At 39.2% G+C, this 17,160-nt stretch overlaps 1 protein-coding gene across 6 annotated transcripts in view; it reads left to right on the plus strand.

The window, feature by feature from the left end:
- POLQ (DNA polymerase theta) overlaps positions 1-17,160 on the plus strand; it is a 54,265-nt gene that overhangs the window by 19,194 nt on the left and 17,911 nt on the right. For all 6 annotated transcript variants that reach the window (XM_030019689.1, XM_030019688.1, XM_041124788.1 and 3 more), the window contains 10 exons: positions 937-1,079; positions 2,536-2,740; positions 3,640-3,782; positions 6,149-6,342; positions 6,656-6,780; positions 8,259-8,502; positions 9,294-12,463; positions 13,481-13,624; positions 14,254-14,450; positions 15,908-16,148. In XM_030019689.1, coding sequence (XP_029875549.1) covers positions 937-1,079; positions 2,536-2,740; positions 3,640-3,782; positions 6,149-6,342; positions 6,656-6,780; positions 8,259-8,502; positions 9,294-12,463; positions 13,481-13,624; positions 14,254-14,450; positions 15,908-16,148 — 4,806 coding nt within the window. The remainder of the gene's footprint in view (positions 1-936; positions 1,080-2,535; positions 2,741-3,639; positions 3,783-6,148; positions 6,343-6,655; positions 6,781-8,258; positions 8,503-9,293; positions 12,464-13,480; positions 13,625-14,253; positions 14,451-15,907; positions 16,149-17,160) is intronic.

Genomic DNA, 17,160 nt, shown 5'->3' on the forward strand with positions numbered 1-17,160 from the left:
TAATCCAAATCTAATGCTCTCTTCTTAGTCAAAGGCACGCTTGTCCTACCTATAATTCATTTATCCTGTGCCAACTGGCAAAGCTTCTAACTAGCTAGGTCTCCCAGGGACCTAGTTTCTCTGTAATGGCTTTGTTGAAAAAATCTCTTTTATGTGACCACTGCATTTTCTGTGGCTAGTCTGTACTATTATCTCATTAAAGGAATTGGGCCATTATTTTTATTTTTGTTTCATGGCTCTGGGAACTTTTTTGTCACCCACAGAGTTTCAGTAGTTAGGGATTAATTTAACAATGTCCAATAGAGTATTTTAGGGTAAGGTATGTTTAGATGTACCTTCAGTGTACCATTCAGGATACTTCAGATTTTATGTGTGTATATATATATCTATGCATATAGGAAACTTCAGAGAATGCATAATTACTTAGATTAATAACTTTGGATTTCTGAATTAAGTTGGTATCTGTGTTATTTAATCTCGGGAGTGGAAGCTGGTTGACTTAAACAGTCAAAGTGCTGTGCAGCTTTTATGTTTTCTTCTTGCTTTTGAGAATCTTTTCAGTTTAATAATGTAGTGCAGAAGAAAAATTGATGCCACTGTATATTATAGTTCCAGTCAATTCCAGAAGAAGAAGCGAGAGTAGTTCAGCAGCAAAGCAGATGCAAAGTGAGGCTATGGAAGCTCCTTAGATGATTTGGCAAGACCCTGACCAGCCTAATGTAACTTTGAAGTTTGCTCTGCTTTTAGTTCTTGAGTATTATGCATCTGTGGGGTTCTTACATAGCAACGGATATACACTGTTCAAGGTTGAAAAGTTTTTTCTCTTTTTTTTTTAATTCAGCTTTTTCAAAAATATCTACAGTTTTCCATTCCAATAATATGTCCTTGATGATCTGTATGTAATGTTTTTTGTTTGTTTGTTTTCTTTTCCTATAGGTGAGAGCATTTTAGTTTGCAAGCCCTCAGAAAGATCAAAAGGAACTGCTCTACTTCAGGGATCTCTGAAGCCTGTTTGTAGTTGTTTGCTTAGAAGCGAAGGGGAAGGTGTTGCTTCTAGCATGAAGAGAGCAATACTTGAGGTACAGGACACCTGTATGTGGAGAGGGATTAGAATGGTGCTTGCACTCTTGTAATTATAGGATGGTTTCTTTTGTGACACCATCAAATATTTTCCGTGCACTTTCTTTTTCTGCTGTTTCCTCCCTTGTCAACCCAAGCATCTTCAGAAGACAATTACTTGGGTCTGCCAGCTTGCTTCAGTATTCAGCATTTTGCTTGGTATGTTTCAGTCTCTGCTTGCTGCAGATTAGGATGTGAGCACACTCAAGCAAGGGTTACTAAGCTTTGCCTTTGCATTTAGATATACTCAAACTGCAGGCAGAAATAAGTGTATTAAACTTCGTGTGTGACCTGACAGTCTTAACTGGGAGATACTTGTAAGTTACTGATCCCAGAGGCTTTGTAGACTGAATTGGGCCATAATGACATTTGTAGAACCTTGTAGGGTCCCTTACTTCCCTCCTCAACTTATCTACCTCTTTTGCACAGAAATGATAGAAATTTTTAAAATACATTTTTGGTGAACAAATGAGTGTGGTACCCAATTCACTCCCTCTAGCCTGCCCTCCTTTGTAGGGCTCCTACAGGAGTAAAAAGGACCAAAAGGGTGTTACTCCACATAGGTGAGCTTATCTCCTTTTCCAAAGTTGCTTTTGGGCTTGAACTGAGCTTAGACTCTTTAAATACAGTTTGTTTGCTGTACTACTCTTACTGTCCTGCGAAAGCTGCTGTGGTACTTAGAACTTGTTGTGATTCCATAGATTTTTGAATTTTTAGCAGACCAATGGAATTTCTAAATGCATTTTTTCTACATAAGGGCTATCTGAAAGATGGAGGTTCCTTGCTGGTGATGTTGTTTTATAACATGAAAAAAATCCATTGAAACCATGAAAGAAAGTTTTTAGCTAAACACCTTGCTATCTCAAGGAAGACACAGGCATGGAAATGACTCAAAAGGAAGAAGCAGTTATGTGAAAAACAAAATGAGAACAAAATCTAAGGGCAAAAAAATCACTCTCAGGAAAAAAAAAAAGATGGGGTATAGCATTCACACTTAAGAGAAAACTTCATTATGCTGAAGAGCCTTACAAGAGTTCCTCCTTCCTGGCTTGCTTTTTGTCTTCAGAAAATTGCAGTTTGTGTTCTAATATTTTAAAAGTATTTCACAATGTTGGATAAGCAAAATGCCTAGGGTTAGTCTCAAATCTAAATTGCTACTATGTGTATGTCCAGTATCAAAATAAGATTTTATAATTCATTCTTTCCTGTAGCTTAGTCTTCTTACTTCTACCTAAGGTGTCTAACTTGTTGCCAAGAAAAATCCTTAAAGGTTGGCAGTTGCTTTGCCTCATGTTCCCCTCTTGTTCTGGTTCTTTAAAACTTAGATATCCGATGGATCAGTCTCTTTGATTCTCCAATGTGATGTTCCATCCTATTGCTTCTCTGGCAATATGAACAAGTAGTTTTCTTCAACAGATCATAGTAGGGGGACTGGCTGACACTCCAGATGATGTGCAGACCTACGCTTCTTGCACTCTTCTTGCATCCAGCTTGAAAGAAAGCAAGTGGGGAAATGAGAAAGCACAAGGCAAAGCACAGACTGGACCTATTGAGGCTTGTGTGGCATGGTTGCTGGAGAATGAATTCATTCAGGTTCTGGACTCTGGCAATGATGTGAAAGGTAATGTTGGTGTTCCAGTGATTGCAGTTAGCAGTTTTGAATCAGTAAATCTTCTGCAGCTGGGTACATGCTCAATGTAACTTTTTAATGAGGACTTCTGTGCATGTTTGTTTTTATTTTAAAGAATCATGTGTATCATGAATTTTTTTAGCTTTCTGGAGGGTGTCTTCATACCTGTTTTAACATTTTTTTGCATGCACGTGTTCTTGGAAGGCCTCTCTCTGCATATCACCTCTAAGACTGATGCATCCTAGTCTACAAATTCCAAAAATATCTTTAAACAAGGCATATTTTTACTACAGGATTTGTGCACGTTAACTGTAGACTATGATTTTTGTCTTTCTGAAGAACCACCAGCACGTTCTAAGTGACTGCAAGTCTCTTCTAGAACTGCTTAGTGTACATGGTTGCATTTTTTCCTGATTTTGGCTATTTTCTTAAAATGGCTAAGGATGAGACTCTTACAGTAATAGTAAGAATCCCCATTACAGGTTAATTTGTATCTCATTTAAGAAAAGATGATAGGAAATATTTGGTGTTCCTGAGAAAGAAATACTCAAAATGATAACTCCTAGGCAGGATGGCAGACGGGATTCCAGTGTTTTTTGTTCAAATAGCTATCACAACTGTTAGTCTGAATAGTTAGAGGGATCCAAGCTTGTGATCTGGCCTCTGAAAAAGGCTAGTTTAGGCTTAGGCAAGTCTAAATCTTTTATTGTTTCCATTTTCCTGTCTTCAGAATGGAGAAGTATGCTATTTCTTCTTGAAAAAGCAGTTGGGTAATAGTTAGTAGAATTGATATCTACAAAATACATTGCAACCTGGAAATGAGATAAAAATTTGCACTTAAGTGTTTCTCTGTGTTTTTTTTTTTTTTTTTTTTTTTTTTAAAAAAACAGCAAAGGTATATCATCCAACACATCTTGGCTCAGCTACTCTTTCCTCTTCTCTTTCACCAACTGAAGCCATGGAAATCTTTGCTGACCTGCAGCGAGCTATGAAAAGCTTTGTTCTGGAGAATGATCTGCATATTGTCTATTTGGTAGGTTCCTCATTCTGTGTTTTGTATTTTGTATGGCCAAAACTAAGGAAAGGAGAGAAAGCACAATGCAGAGTTTTTGAGGGCTCTATGTACGTAGGGGGTTTTTCTGTGCTTTGCTTAGCTCATCCTTTATGAAGACAAGTTTCTAAATTGAACGTTTGTCAGAGCTAGTCTGTTCCCATAGCATCTATTGTGTCTGCAGGTGCTGCGTGTCCATCTAAGCCCATTGTTGTTACTCCTGATTTTGAAAGACTTCAGAACTTTGTAAGTTTCGGTTGTAGGATAATGGTAATTTTTCTGAGACACTTGATGAAACAAATTAGTTTTGTTGTGTGTTTGGGATCAGCAGGTTGCATCTCAGATTGCTTTTGGAGGCTCAGAAAACTTTTGGGGTTTTAGTATCGATTTTGCCTACAAAAAGCCTCAGAGAACTACACTGCTTTCTTCCTATGCGTGGGCCTTTCTTCAGTTCAGTAACAGCGAAATTCATGTCTGATTTAGTTTATTTGCCTGGTGATGCTGCCAGGGCTAAAGGAAGGAGCGTGATAAATCTTTTGAGGGGGAAAGTGTCCCAAAGATTTACGTGTGTGGACATTTAAAAAGCTAAGCAATGCTATTTAAGACCGTTGGAGAGAAAGCCATGAACCTATGAAGATTAGTGAGGAAACAAGATAGAGTTGCAGTGAACATCTTAGGATTCATGGCTGCCAGAGGCCTATCATGCAATTATCATCTGAAATTTGACAGTTGTCTTTAGCCTCCTTAAGTATAAAGTGTATTCTCTTTACCAGGCTGATAAATCAAAGGCAAAATCTGGGCATCTTGCTTGGAAAAAAAAGTTCACTCCAAGGAGAATATGCTTGTGATTACAGAGGTGTTGAGCTAGGGGACAGGGAGAGGCAAGAGACTGAGGGTGCCTGTCTCTGCTTGCTGTGTTCATTAACCTGGTTATCGGCTCATACTGATAGGGGTTTTTTTGGGGGGGGGGGGGGGGGAGAGGTCTACTAGTGTCCCATATGTACCCATATCTCTGCTTTAGAGGACCACATTAAATTTTGTTTGATTTCTACTAGGCAAAGTGTACTGTTTTGTGTCATGCACCAGTGAATTTTTTCCCTGTTTGCATATCCAAAACAGAAAAACAAAGGATGAATTTTGTTCATGTTCTGGGTTAGAGACAGTGATGGCAATATATTTTTTTTTTACCCTGTACTTTTTAATTGTGGCAGCTTGTCTAATGTTATTTTAAATCAAAGACACTGTTGAACAAAATGTTCTCAAGATTCTCTTCATTAAGCTAGCCTTTCTTGCAAGTCTGTTCATTTTGAAGGCTGAAGGTTTGTTTAGTTTTGGTGGCTGGTTTGGTTTTGTTTGTTTGTTTTTAAGAACTGTTCTCCATGTGTTCCTTATGGGCTACAGGGAAATTATCTGCTATAATGCTTTTTAATTCTCTTAGGCTTGAATCTTTTACTTGTACAAATATAAGACTGAATTCCAAGACCTTGTATTTTAGGAAACTTGATTAAAACAAATAAGTATTTGCTAGGCTAGGAAAAGAGTTTTCTTTAATGAAAAAAACCCAACAAAAACCCAACAAACAACAAAAGACAATCTCCCACCTTAATAACTCTTGTTCTTCCTAGCAGATGAACAGGCACGGATGGTTTTACAGCTATGTAGGCATCTGGTATTCTGTATATATATAACTAACAACTGTTAGTTATTTCAAAATAATTAATCTTCCAGTATATCGATACAGATATGAAGACATTTTGTCTCCTCATACTGAAACTGACTGTGCTGATTGAATGATAACAGAATTGGTATTCTGTCTAAAAGTCTGTGAATGCTTCAGATGGCTTTTTTTGTTAGTGTTGTTAAAAGCTGAGATTTCTTGTACTCTGGGTAAACGAAAGCTTCAGTGAGTTCTGCCAAAATCTATGTTCTGTCCTGCTTTATCAGATGATGTGGCAGTGGTTAGTGAGGTTGCTAGTGGTTTTAAGAGGTTGATAGATATCTGACAGTTTTTTTTTAAAAAAGAATAAAGTTTTGTTCTGTTAAAGGAGAATAAAGATGCAGTTTATAAATCTTCTAGTGGCTCAGATTTAGGGAGCAATCTGACAAAGATTCCAAATTGTTTAATCATAAGAGTACCCGTATGAGTCAGATCACATCAGTACAAATATTAAAAAAAACTAGGTTAGAAGAGCTTTTACTTTCTTCAGGGTACATGGTCATGACTCAGTGCCTCTCAGTAGTGCGTAGGATGCTCTAACTGCATTCCCTAGACTATATTTTTGTTTACCCAGAGCTCTGTTCTGTTTGTTTCTCTGAAATAGTTTTTTGTATTGCCTTATTTTCTTTAGGTCACCCCAGTGTATGAGGAGTGGACCACAATTGATTGGTACCAGTTTTTCTGCTTATGGGAGAAGCTGCCTGCCTCAATGAAACGTGTGGCTGAGCTGGTGGGGATTGAAGAAGGCTTTCTGGCTCGCTCTGTAAAGGGCAAAATTATAGCTAAAACAGAGAAACAGCATAGACAAATGGCCATCCACAAAAGGTAGCCTCAAATGGGTGTGAATGTGCAAAGACTAGAGGCTGTAACATGTGGACAGGCTCTGTGTCTGTTTTCAGGAACTGGCTCTCTGGCTGAGTGAGCTGATAGCTCAGAGAACCTGGATCTGGTGTGCTCTGGACTGAGAACACTGCTGGCACAAGATGTTTGTGCTGATGTTTTTGAAAGCCATCTTCTCTCTTTTTTTTGTGTGCTATGCTGTAGTACCATTCTGTCCTATGCTATCACAGTGCATTTTGCCATATACACTAATGTGCCCTGGGTGATGATTTTATTTCCATGTGTACTACTTCTACAGGTTTTTCACCAGTCTTGCCCTTTTGGATTTAATCAGTGAGGTTCCCTTAAAGGATATGACCAAGAAATACGGCTGTAGTCGTGGCCAGCTTCAATCCTTGCAGCAGTCTGCTGCCACCTATGCAGGTGAGTTGTATGGGCAAAATACCCAAGGAGTCTTAGGCTAGTCTGTTTTCTTTCCTTCCAGATATGGGGATAAGATAGCTGCAGTGTGGTACTAACAACAATCAGTCTCGTAAAACCACTTCCAGCTTTACAGCTTAATCTGTGGTTGCCCCTGCTTTGAGATGGAACCACAGAGTGTGCTGTGGGAAGGGGGCCAGATGAGTGGAATCAAGCAGTGCTGTAGCATGCTGAGGTTTGTGGAAATCACCTGTGTACTGTGCAGGAATGTATTTTGTTCAATACTAAGTATGGAAATTAAGTACAAGTCTGTTTTGAAGTTTTGCTCTATCAGGAAAGAGTACCTTTCAGCATGGGTGAAGTTTGGGGTCTCTAAAACTTAGCATGGCTTTCTCCTGGTTGCAAAGTTAATTGGCCGGAAAGTATAAGTTTATAGTTTTCAAAACAGTTTGAGTAGTTTCCAGGCCATTTATCACCAGATAACAAGAGGTCGGATAGCTGTCACTTTTAACTTAACTTCCTTAAGAGGGCTGTGTAGGAGTAGAAGTAACAGCCCACCATGTGACTGAGATTTTTTTTTTTTTTCCATTGCCTGTCCTTCATTATTCCATAAGCGGGTCTTCAATTTTTAAGATAGTTTTAGCTCAACTTGCGAAACCCTATGTGTGGGTTGCAGCATGAGTCAAAGCCCCGAAATGAAAAGGTCACGCCAACTGATGCAGAGTAGTTTAAATTAATTCTGGTAGTATAAATAACTTTTTGTTGTAGCAGTTTCATAATTCTCTATTCCAGTGTTAATAATTTTCACAAAAGTAATTTGGGAAGTAAAATGAACTGTTGACATGACATATAGTTAAGAGATATGATAAAAGTCATATTCTCTAATCGCTGTAAAAATAGCGAGGGATGCTGTGTCTTTCAGTTATTTTCATAATTTGTAGATGCAATCTGTGAGTAAGAAACTGTCTTTTCCCTGCTCTTAACCTCCTCCCATGTTCTGGGGACTGCAACTGTAACCTTTATCGCAGGCTTTGCTACCTCCTATGATGCTCTCAGTAACTGAAGTTCTGCGGGCCAAATTCTGCTCTTACAGACATCAGTGCTGGCTTTCCTCAAAAGATCTGTGGCTTCTCTTATTGCCACTCATCACTGCTTTTTCTGTCGTCTTTTTTTCAGTGTGTTTGGTTCACAGGAATCCTGTTACAGGATATGCATGTGCTTCACACTTTCAAGATTAGCGTCTTTGAAAAAGCAGTGTCATTCAGAATTTCTACCTCACTGATAAACTAGTTAATTCTAGATTGAGTTCTGTGAGACCAGCTTCTAGTCATATTTGTAATAAACATGAGTTAGTTTCTGTAAGTAATGGGAAGGTGAGAGTTGTAAAGTGAATGCCAATTCAGATGCGGGGGGGGGAAATGAATCCAGCTTAGTAGAATTGGAGCTGGAGTGAAGACATTGATCTAACTTCTGTGTTCCAGGAATGGTAACAGTTTTCTGTAATCGACTGGGCTGGTACAACATGGAGCTGTTGCTCTCTCAGTTCCAGAGCCGCCTCACTTTTGGGGTTCATAGGGAGCTTTGTGACCTGGTACGAGTGTCTCTGCTGAATGCACAGCGTGCTAGGACGCTTTACAATGCTGGCTTTGTCACAGTGGCTGATCTTGCTAAAGCTCGTCCTGATGATGTGGCAATTGCTCTGAAGAATTCAGTACCATTCAAAAGGTGAGAAATCAGTAAGTCCAGAAGTCAAGTAAAGGAGTTTGTAAGGTGAAGGATTACAGGATGAAACCTGTAATAAAACATGACAACCTTTTGGGACTTGGTGCCAAATGTTAGTTAGAAATAACTTGCAGGTCTCTATGACTGATCACAGTCATTCCATGATTATTTTGAAATTAATAGAAGCATCTTTTATTTGCAGTATAAGTTTGAGAGACCTAAATTTTCTTCTTGTTCCTCTTTTCAATGCACTGTTTAGTCCTAGGTGAACTGTTAATGCTTTCTGGAGACCTTCTGCTGCCTTTAAAAGGAAGCTTCACCTTGATGATTTATTACTGTATATCATTGGAGATCCTCTTGTGATTTTCATGTTAGTGCAATGACAAGCTTCCTTGATCAAGTACCTTTTGGACTGTGCCATGACACCTGTCTGGTTCATGCTCCTGAAGTTTTCTTTCTTTGGATACCAGTGCATGGAGGAGGATTGATTCAGACCTGGATCTTGCCCTACTAGGGGGTTGTGACTCATCTGGGGTACATGTTTGGACACAGAAACCTCGTAATGCTTCTGGGGCATGCAGCCAGTAATATCTTTCATCAACATCAATTCACATATAGACAACTGAAATAGTTATTTCCTATTAAGTGTATTATATCTTGGATATGGTGCTTCTGTGAAGCAAGGAAGCTGTGAAGCTAATTGAAATGGGAGCAGAGCAGAATAGTGCCATCTTCTTGTGGTGTTTGTCATTTTCTGCATGAATGTTTACATCTGTCTGTTACTTTTCCCATAGTGTTCGTAGGGCTGTGGACGAAGATGAAGAATCAGCAGAGGAGCGTCGGACTGTGCGCAGCATCTGGATGGCTGGAATGAAAGGCTTAACCGAAAGAGAAGCAGCTTCTTTCATCGTGGAGGAAGCCAGGGCACTTCTCCAGCAGGATTTGGCACTGATAGGAGTGCAGTGGAACCCAGAGTCTTTTCTTGAGACTGATACATCCTCTACAATCATCAGTGAGTCAGCACTGGAAGACAGACTACATAGATCAAATGGAGAGCAGTCTTCTGAATCTTTGAGGGTGTTAAACAACAAAGGGTGTAGAGTTCAAGATTGTAATGGCCTTGGTTCTCAGACTGGAAACTTATCAAATATTAAAAAGGGATATAAAAGGCGACTAAGCAGTAGTACAGAAAACTCCAGATTTGAGAGTGAAGTCCTATGCAGGAGACAGGCTCGAGCAGAGGAAGCCAATGAAGCTATTGTGTACAGTGCTAGAAAACGGCCAGATATGTGCAGAGATAATGAAAACGTAGAAGGAATTTCTCTGGTCAAAACCAAGATGTATTCCAGGAGAGCAATTCCAGAAGTCCCTACTGAACAAGGAAAACCACCAACATTGAGAACAAAGTCTTCAGCGTCTAGATTGATAAAAAGTACGGACATGCATTTAAACCGGACTAGGAACAAAAATACTGCTTCAAAACTGCACAGGTCATTTCATGAAGATTCAAATATGCTTAGCATAGACATACAAAAGCCACCTGCTTTCCATCCCACCATCTCTACAGATAATTTTTTTCCAGACCAAAATAATAAGGAATTTATGGAAACGGGGTCTGTAACTCATAAAGTCTCAAATTCTGTACAGATGGGGGAAATTAATCTTGAGAGGAAAGATAAAATGGAAGGATTATTTACAGAGCCTACCATCACTAAGGCAGGCATGCCTAAGGGGAGAGCATGTTTTCAGGCACCTGTTACATTGCAGGGTACTCCACACAACAATGTGGAGACACATAATATTGTAGGAAGTCTAGTAATACCTGGTAGTGCTAGGATACAGAGAAAAGAAAATACTGATGATAAGCAGAATAAAATCAATAAAATGCAAACAGATGCGAGCTGTGCTGAGGCAATGATTGGTAAGCAGCAGATGGCTTTAGACACAGATCATGGTAATGTAACTGCTAGCTGCTCTGGAAGTGGACGTGTCCATTATGGCAGCAGGATATGGAAGCCTGTGCATTTTTGTCCTGATGAGGATAAATCCTGCCATATTCAAATTCAGAATTGTGGCAAAAATGGGAGTGAAAAGCCCAATGGAATATTGTTACAAGCTGGAGCACTGCAGAAAGCTAACAGTCATCCTAAGGATTTTCTGAAAGACTCTCTAGTAAAATCCAGAGGTGTTTGCAATGCACATGATGTTCAGAATGGTTCATCCTCTGATCTGTTTTCTGACTCTAGAGACTTTGAAGACAGCTTCCCATTGGATACTCAAACTGAGATGATAATAAAACAGGAGGGAGCAGCTGGAATCACAGGACAGCAGGGAATACAAGGTTCAGAGCTGGCAGCAATACCATGGCAGAAAATCTCCAAGAAACTAAGCACTTCACGGACTGAGAATGCTACTGATGAAAGGCTGGCTGCAACAGTTAGGAAACTGGGCTTATCAAGTCTTATCACAACAAATAACGTTGCAAAAAGCACAGCTCAGCACTGCAGTAATAAAGTTTTGGAGTCTAGAGGCCTTAGTTTACAACCTGTAGCAAAGGAAATAGAATCTGCACCTTGCCTCAAAGAAAGCAATTTGTCAGTGACCGACTCCCAGCTACACAGTTTTCTACAAGGTTACCAGACCCAAAATTCAGTGAAAGGGGAGAGTGTGTCTAAAGACCTTAATAAAGCAAACTCCCCTCTTGGTAGTGAGCACATTGTACAAGTAGAATGCCACCCTGTCCCTGAAACAAGCCTGAATATGAGTGATATCTTGCTGTTTGATGATAGCTTCAGTAATGTCAGTGACCTTTCAGCTGTTCACATCATGGAAGCTGACAAAAAGGACCCTGTGGAGAAGCAAGAGGCTTTGCTTCCTCCAGATGGTCTTTTGCAGAACCTAAGGACTGTTCAGAATAAATTTGATGTCAGAGGCAATCAGAAAGAGCATGAGGATCCTGCGCAGTGTAACAACGTGTCTCTAGCATCCTCTGATCTAATAGCTGAAGTTTTAGATCATGCAAACTCCCCGTCTTTTCTGGAGGATCTTTCTTCTACATTTCATGGTCAGTCAGGGTTAAGAAACCCAGTGATTTGTAACAGTGACCCCAGACCAAAGGTTTTAGTAGGAGATCACGGTGAAAAGCTCCAGAGAAACCAGCAAGCTTTAGACAAGAAAACCCATCCAATGGTGTGGACTGACCACTCATTTGAACTAAGCCCAGGATTGCAGGATATATTAGACAAATGGCCTAGTCCCTCAGGCAATGAACCAGTTTCAGTAAGCTCCTGTTTGAAAGGAAAGTTACTTGCTCCTATTGTTAATCAAGAGCCAGATCCAGTTTTTGAATCTGACTGTTGTCAGCCAGAGCCTTTGCCCACATGCCAGGATTTAAAAAGCTCTTTCAAGGTTAAAGAAAACGAAACGGAAAACTCAGATCTTCAGAAAACAGACTGCATAACACTTCGACTCAAGGGAAGTAACAGAACATCCTGTCCTCCACCAGATAGTAATAATGGGTTTATTCCTCCAACACCCCCCAAAGAGCTTTTTTCAAAGAGTTCTGTTTCTCTCTCTGTGAAATCTGCAAGAAAGAGACAAGTCACCTGCATGAACGAAGGGCAGCTGATTCAGCCACAGCAGAACAGCGAGGGCAATGCAGAGCAGCTGGTAAAAACACTCCAGATCAGTCTTCGGACTGTAGACCCAGTTGAGACTGGTGAGATAAAAGATGATTCCACTATAGACCAAGGCTTTTCACTGCAGCTGTCTCAGGATGTTTTTCCACTTGTTCCCTTAAGTGCTGAAAGTTTCACTATTATTGATGTAGCAAGCGACAAAGAACTTTTCCAGACTTTTGTTGCAGAATGGAAGGAGAAGAGCAGATTCTCCATCTCAGTGGCATGCGAAAGAACAAAATGTCTTTTGTCTCCCAAATCAACAATTGGCGGCAAATTCAAAAAAGGTCAGTTCCATGTTCCAATGCATTATTTTGTGAACAGCAGGATGGCATCTTCAGCTTAAGGCAGGAGTGGAGAAGGAAAGGGTTTGCAAAAAAGGAGGAAAATTACTGGTAATAATTGAGTATTGTCAGACTCAGTAAAGCAAAGGAGCTGAGTGTTAGTAGAAGACGGAGAATTGGTGTCAAGCATTTCATTGGTAGGTCTTTGGTGATAGTAATGAAGTGTTAGCATCTTGTTTGTATGTGAGAGCATCTAAGTATTCTTAATGTTTCATTGTGTGTCTAATTTTGAAATGGATCTGTGTTGTGCAGTCCCTTTATCGTGTGTATCTTTCCATGTCAAAAACAAGTTTTAGTATATTTTAAAATGAATAATATATTTAACAGTAAACTGTACAGATTGTTCAGGGTCTCCATTGAGCAGTGTTACTTGTGGGATTTCCTCTGAAACAAGGTTAAATATTTTTGAGTTTGCAAAAAGTAAACTTGGTTCGATATATGCACATGTGAAATTCAGATCAGTCTCTGGGTTGTTGCAACATTGCTTCATTTTTTTTCCACAGAAGTATTCATATGCTGCAGTTCGCTGCTGCTGCTGTATAAACATACTCTTCCTTTAAAACCACAAGATTAAGCAGAGTTAGATTCTTTGCTGTCATATTGCCATAACAACAGCAACAAAAATTCTTAACTATCGAAATATATTTTTGATAGACAAACGTCAAATGTTTTTCAGAGTGGAAGGAGGGAATACATTTCTGTCTCAGGTCTTGAAGAGATTGCTAAGAAAGGCCAGAGTTTTGCAGGGATGCTATATAGGTGGTTGTTTCTGTTAAGAGAAAGTTTTGCTATTATAAACATGTGGGTTTGGGGTTTTTTTACCTATAGATAAAAATGAAGGTATATATTCACTTTTAAGAAGTTTAGGCTCAACTGTATATATTTACATTTTCAGGATCCAAACTCTTCTGTATTTATGGATGCCATTTTATAATTGTAACTTAAAAATTATTCCTTTAGGAAGTTCTCCTCAGTGGATGCAAGTTAAAGATGATGGATTCCCTGTCAAAGGCTGTGAAGACATCTTGGTAGTTGGACTGGCAGTATGTTGGGGTGGAAAAGATGCATACTATATCTCTTTGCAGCAGATAAAAGACCAGACTGGTAAGTGAGTGGACAGGCTGTGCTGTGTTGCATGACACTGCATTTCAGGAAAGTGTTTCACTTCAGCAGATAGGTTCTTGGAAGTGTTTTGAGTGTTCCAAACCCAGCTCAGCTGGTGATGGAGTGATTTAGCCATGTTATTCTGCAGTCTTAAGTGCTGAACACCCTTGAAGATGTTGCTGCAGATACTTCTATGCTGCTACATAATAAGGCCAGGTAATTGGTTCAAGCACTGGACTGCTGAGCATGCATATGGCTAAAATGTTAGCTTACTCCCATGTTCTCTTTAGCTTACTTGCTTTTCTCTTTTAGCTTCTTCCAATTTTTGCTCTACAGAACAAATCTGACACTTGAATGTTGAACGTAACCTAATCTGTCCTACATGGGCTAATGGCTAGGGTTTGATTCCTGGCTCTCCTTTGTTTAGTGGTACAGACACAGCATATTGCTTTTGGGAACCTTGTCTGGTTTGATAAAATATATAATATCGGTATAGATTTATTGTTATTTGTTTACAGTCCAACTGTAGTTTTTGTGCGATAGGTGATTGCATTCAAGATTTTTCTCTTGCCTTTCTTATCACACAGTGGGTAAAAAAATATTATTTTTGCTTGTATTTCCTGCCTTAGAAATCAGTATGAGTTTGGCACCGCCACCTTTGGACAAAAACCTATCTGTAACAGAGAGATTGTATCATCTGCAGCTGTACCTGCAGAAGAAGCCCAAGCAGGAACGCTCACTTGTCATGTATGACTTCATTCAGCACTACAAGACTCTGGTGATGGCTTGTGGCATCTCCTTGGAAGGAAGTTTTGAGGACCCAAAGGTTTGCAGGATTAAAAAATTTAGCTTGGGTAAAACTACTAGTTTAAACACACCAGTCCAAACACAGGAGTACCTTCCGGTACTTTCCTTCTGTTATTTAGATTTGATTACGCAGGGGATTTAGTGAAATTTTCTTCCAGTGGGAAATCTAGAACAGTATTTAGAGGAGACTTCTTTTGCTATGTGTGTTGATGGTGCCTGCAAGAGAAACAGAGCAGGTTCAGTGATAGGTTAATGCATTCATCATTCATGTCTGATTGCTTGGGTGGGGAGAATGAGTTTAAATCTTGCCCTTGTCCCAGTGGACACAGCTGAACTCTTGTTTTGTTGCTATAAGAAGCTTGGGACTAAAATGGCAGAAGTGCTTCTGGTCAGATTATTGATTCTGAGAGCAGAAAACTTTGTAAGCAAAAGATTTACCCACTATGTGTATGGACCACCTTGCTACCACTATTTTCTCAAAACAAAGTTTACATGTAATTTCAAAAGGTTTGAGTACCATCTGTAACTCACATGAAATACTGGAAAGAGGTAAAAGCATCTTCTTGTGCTTGTTAGGAAAAGCTCTAGATGCATAGCAATTTCTGGTGTTGATTTTTAAAGCTTGCATCACACATGGGCTGAATAGCATCATGGCAATATTAAAGTCTGCAGGTAAGTAGCTAAAATGTTCAACTCAAAGACAAATTTAGCTTTTCATACCAATACATAGTTTTAGGATAAAATTAAAACCCAATAAAAGTAGCACCTTTCCCTGCACTGTTCCATGTATTAAATGGAGTCATACTCATCTTTGTTTATTTTAGTCATGCAATGAATATATACATACACCCCCTACCCCCCCGTATATATACGTGTGGTTTTTACCTTCTGCTTGCATGGCAGAGACAATGCAGAAACCTGTGTTTCATCCTATTTTGACACAAGAAATTGAAATATAGCTATAAGCGAAATTGCTTTGAAGGCAGTGGGAGGTATGAGGCTTACTGAGAATAAAATTTGCCTTGCAGAATTCTTGGTACTAGTGCTGATGTGCAAAAAATAGGAGAGCTCAGCTTGACTAATATTCTAGATCAATAGCAAGTTCTGATTTTTACAAAGTCAGTTTTCAGATTAAACAAGTTTTGATCCTGATTTTCATATTTAACCCCCTTTGTGTTAGGTTTTAATAGATGAAAAACCCTGAGGACAACACTTTGAGATGTGTTTAGTTGACAAAGGGTAAGGTTTTCAAATATGCAGAATTAACTTGGAGTGAGGATGAAACTTCTCAGTGACTTATGCCCTCTTGAAGGTTTTACCTGAAATCATGTAACTTTTCCACAAATTATTCCAGTCTGCCTGCCAAATCAAGAAAAATAATCTGCACTATAACCCTGCATTAACCTCCAGTTAAATATTCATGTTGTATTATCACTAAAACGGAAGAAAGGTCTCACGGAGGTCTCCCTTTTTAAGGTTGCATGTTGGCTGCTTGATTCTGGCTCTAAGGAACGTACACTTCACAACATGGTGACTAAATTTCTCCCCACCGAGCTACCTCTACTGGAAGGTGTAGGCACCGGCCAAGGGGTGCAGAGCCTGGGGCTTAGTGCCAGCGGAGATCATTCTGGGCGGTACAGAGCAGCAATAGAGTCTGTGCTTATCTTCAATGTCATGAACCAACTCCGTAATGAATTACAGAGGGAAAATCTGACAGGTAAAGAGAGCTCCTCCACTTGGGGGCAAAGAGGGAGGGTAAAGGTAGCTGTGCTACCACAGGCTGAATGATCACTGGAGAAGAGAGGAGATTTGGAAGTTCTTATCTAAGTATATTCTGTAGCAAAATGTTTATTGGTTGAAAGAAAAGAGGGAACTTCCCTTGGAAGTACATCTGTTTTGTCAAAAAAATTATGTTTAAAATTAAAATATAATTTTTATATCCCAAATATCCACCAGTTCCACTGGTTAAGGCAATAGTAGAGTCTATTTTAAGTCTCTGAATCAAGCAGATCTCTACCTCCCAGGTGAGTCCCCTGGCTGTTCTGAGGGGACTTGTGGGTCTGTCTATGGTTTCTCATGAACATTTTCAAATGCTTTTGCATTTCATTGTCAGAAGCAATTCCTAAACTCCTCAAATGTTTTCTGAAGGAGATTTCTTGCTCTTTGGCCTGCCTATATAGCATTGTTTGCCATGTATGTGTTGTGTCCATGAAACTTTTGTGATCCCATAGTGAATGATCCAGTATGTTTGCGCTAATATTTGCTGAATGCTTGCCTCTGTTTAAAAACAAGCAAACAAAAAAACCCTCAAAAGCACCTACCTGTTGGTGGGCTTTATGATCGTTTCCTCTAAATTGTATCCAAAGCTTAAGATTAGGGTCCAGTCTCACTGAAGTCTTTTATTGCAAGTTTACCACATCATTTATGATTGTAACAACTAAACCTTAGCATGTTTTTAAAAGACTTGGGTGGTGGAATGAAAGTGTATCAAGTTAGAAAGCTTTACATTAAGCATGTCTGTGGTTTGTAAAATGTTGATATACAAAGAGATGTGTATTTCTCAGGAAGAAAAACTTTGACAGAAGTTGTTATTCTCTTGAATACTTTTGTGATAAAAAGTTCTGGAATAATTCTTATTATGAAATATTTACTATGAAATATTCCAGAAACAAAAGTATTTAAACTAAATCTATATTAAAAGATTTCAGTGTGTCGGGACATTCAGGATT

This window comes from Aquila chrysaetos, chromosome 7, assembly GCF_900496995.4.
Source record: "Aquila chrysaetos chrysaetos chromosome 7, bAquChr1.4, whole genome shotgun sequence".
Classification (NCBI taxonomy): domain Eukaryota; kingdom Metazoa; phylum Chordata; class Aves; order Accipitriformes; family Accipitridae; genus Aquila; species Aquila chrysaetos.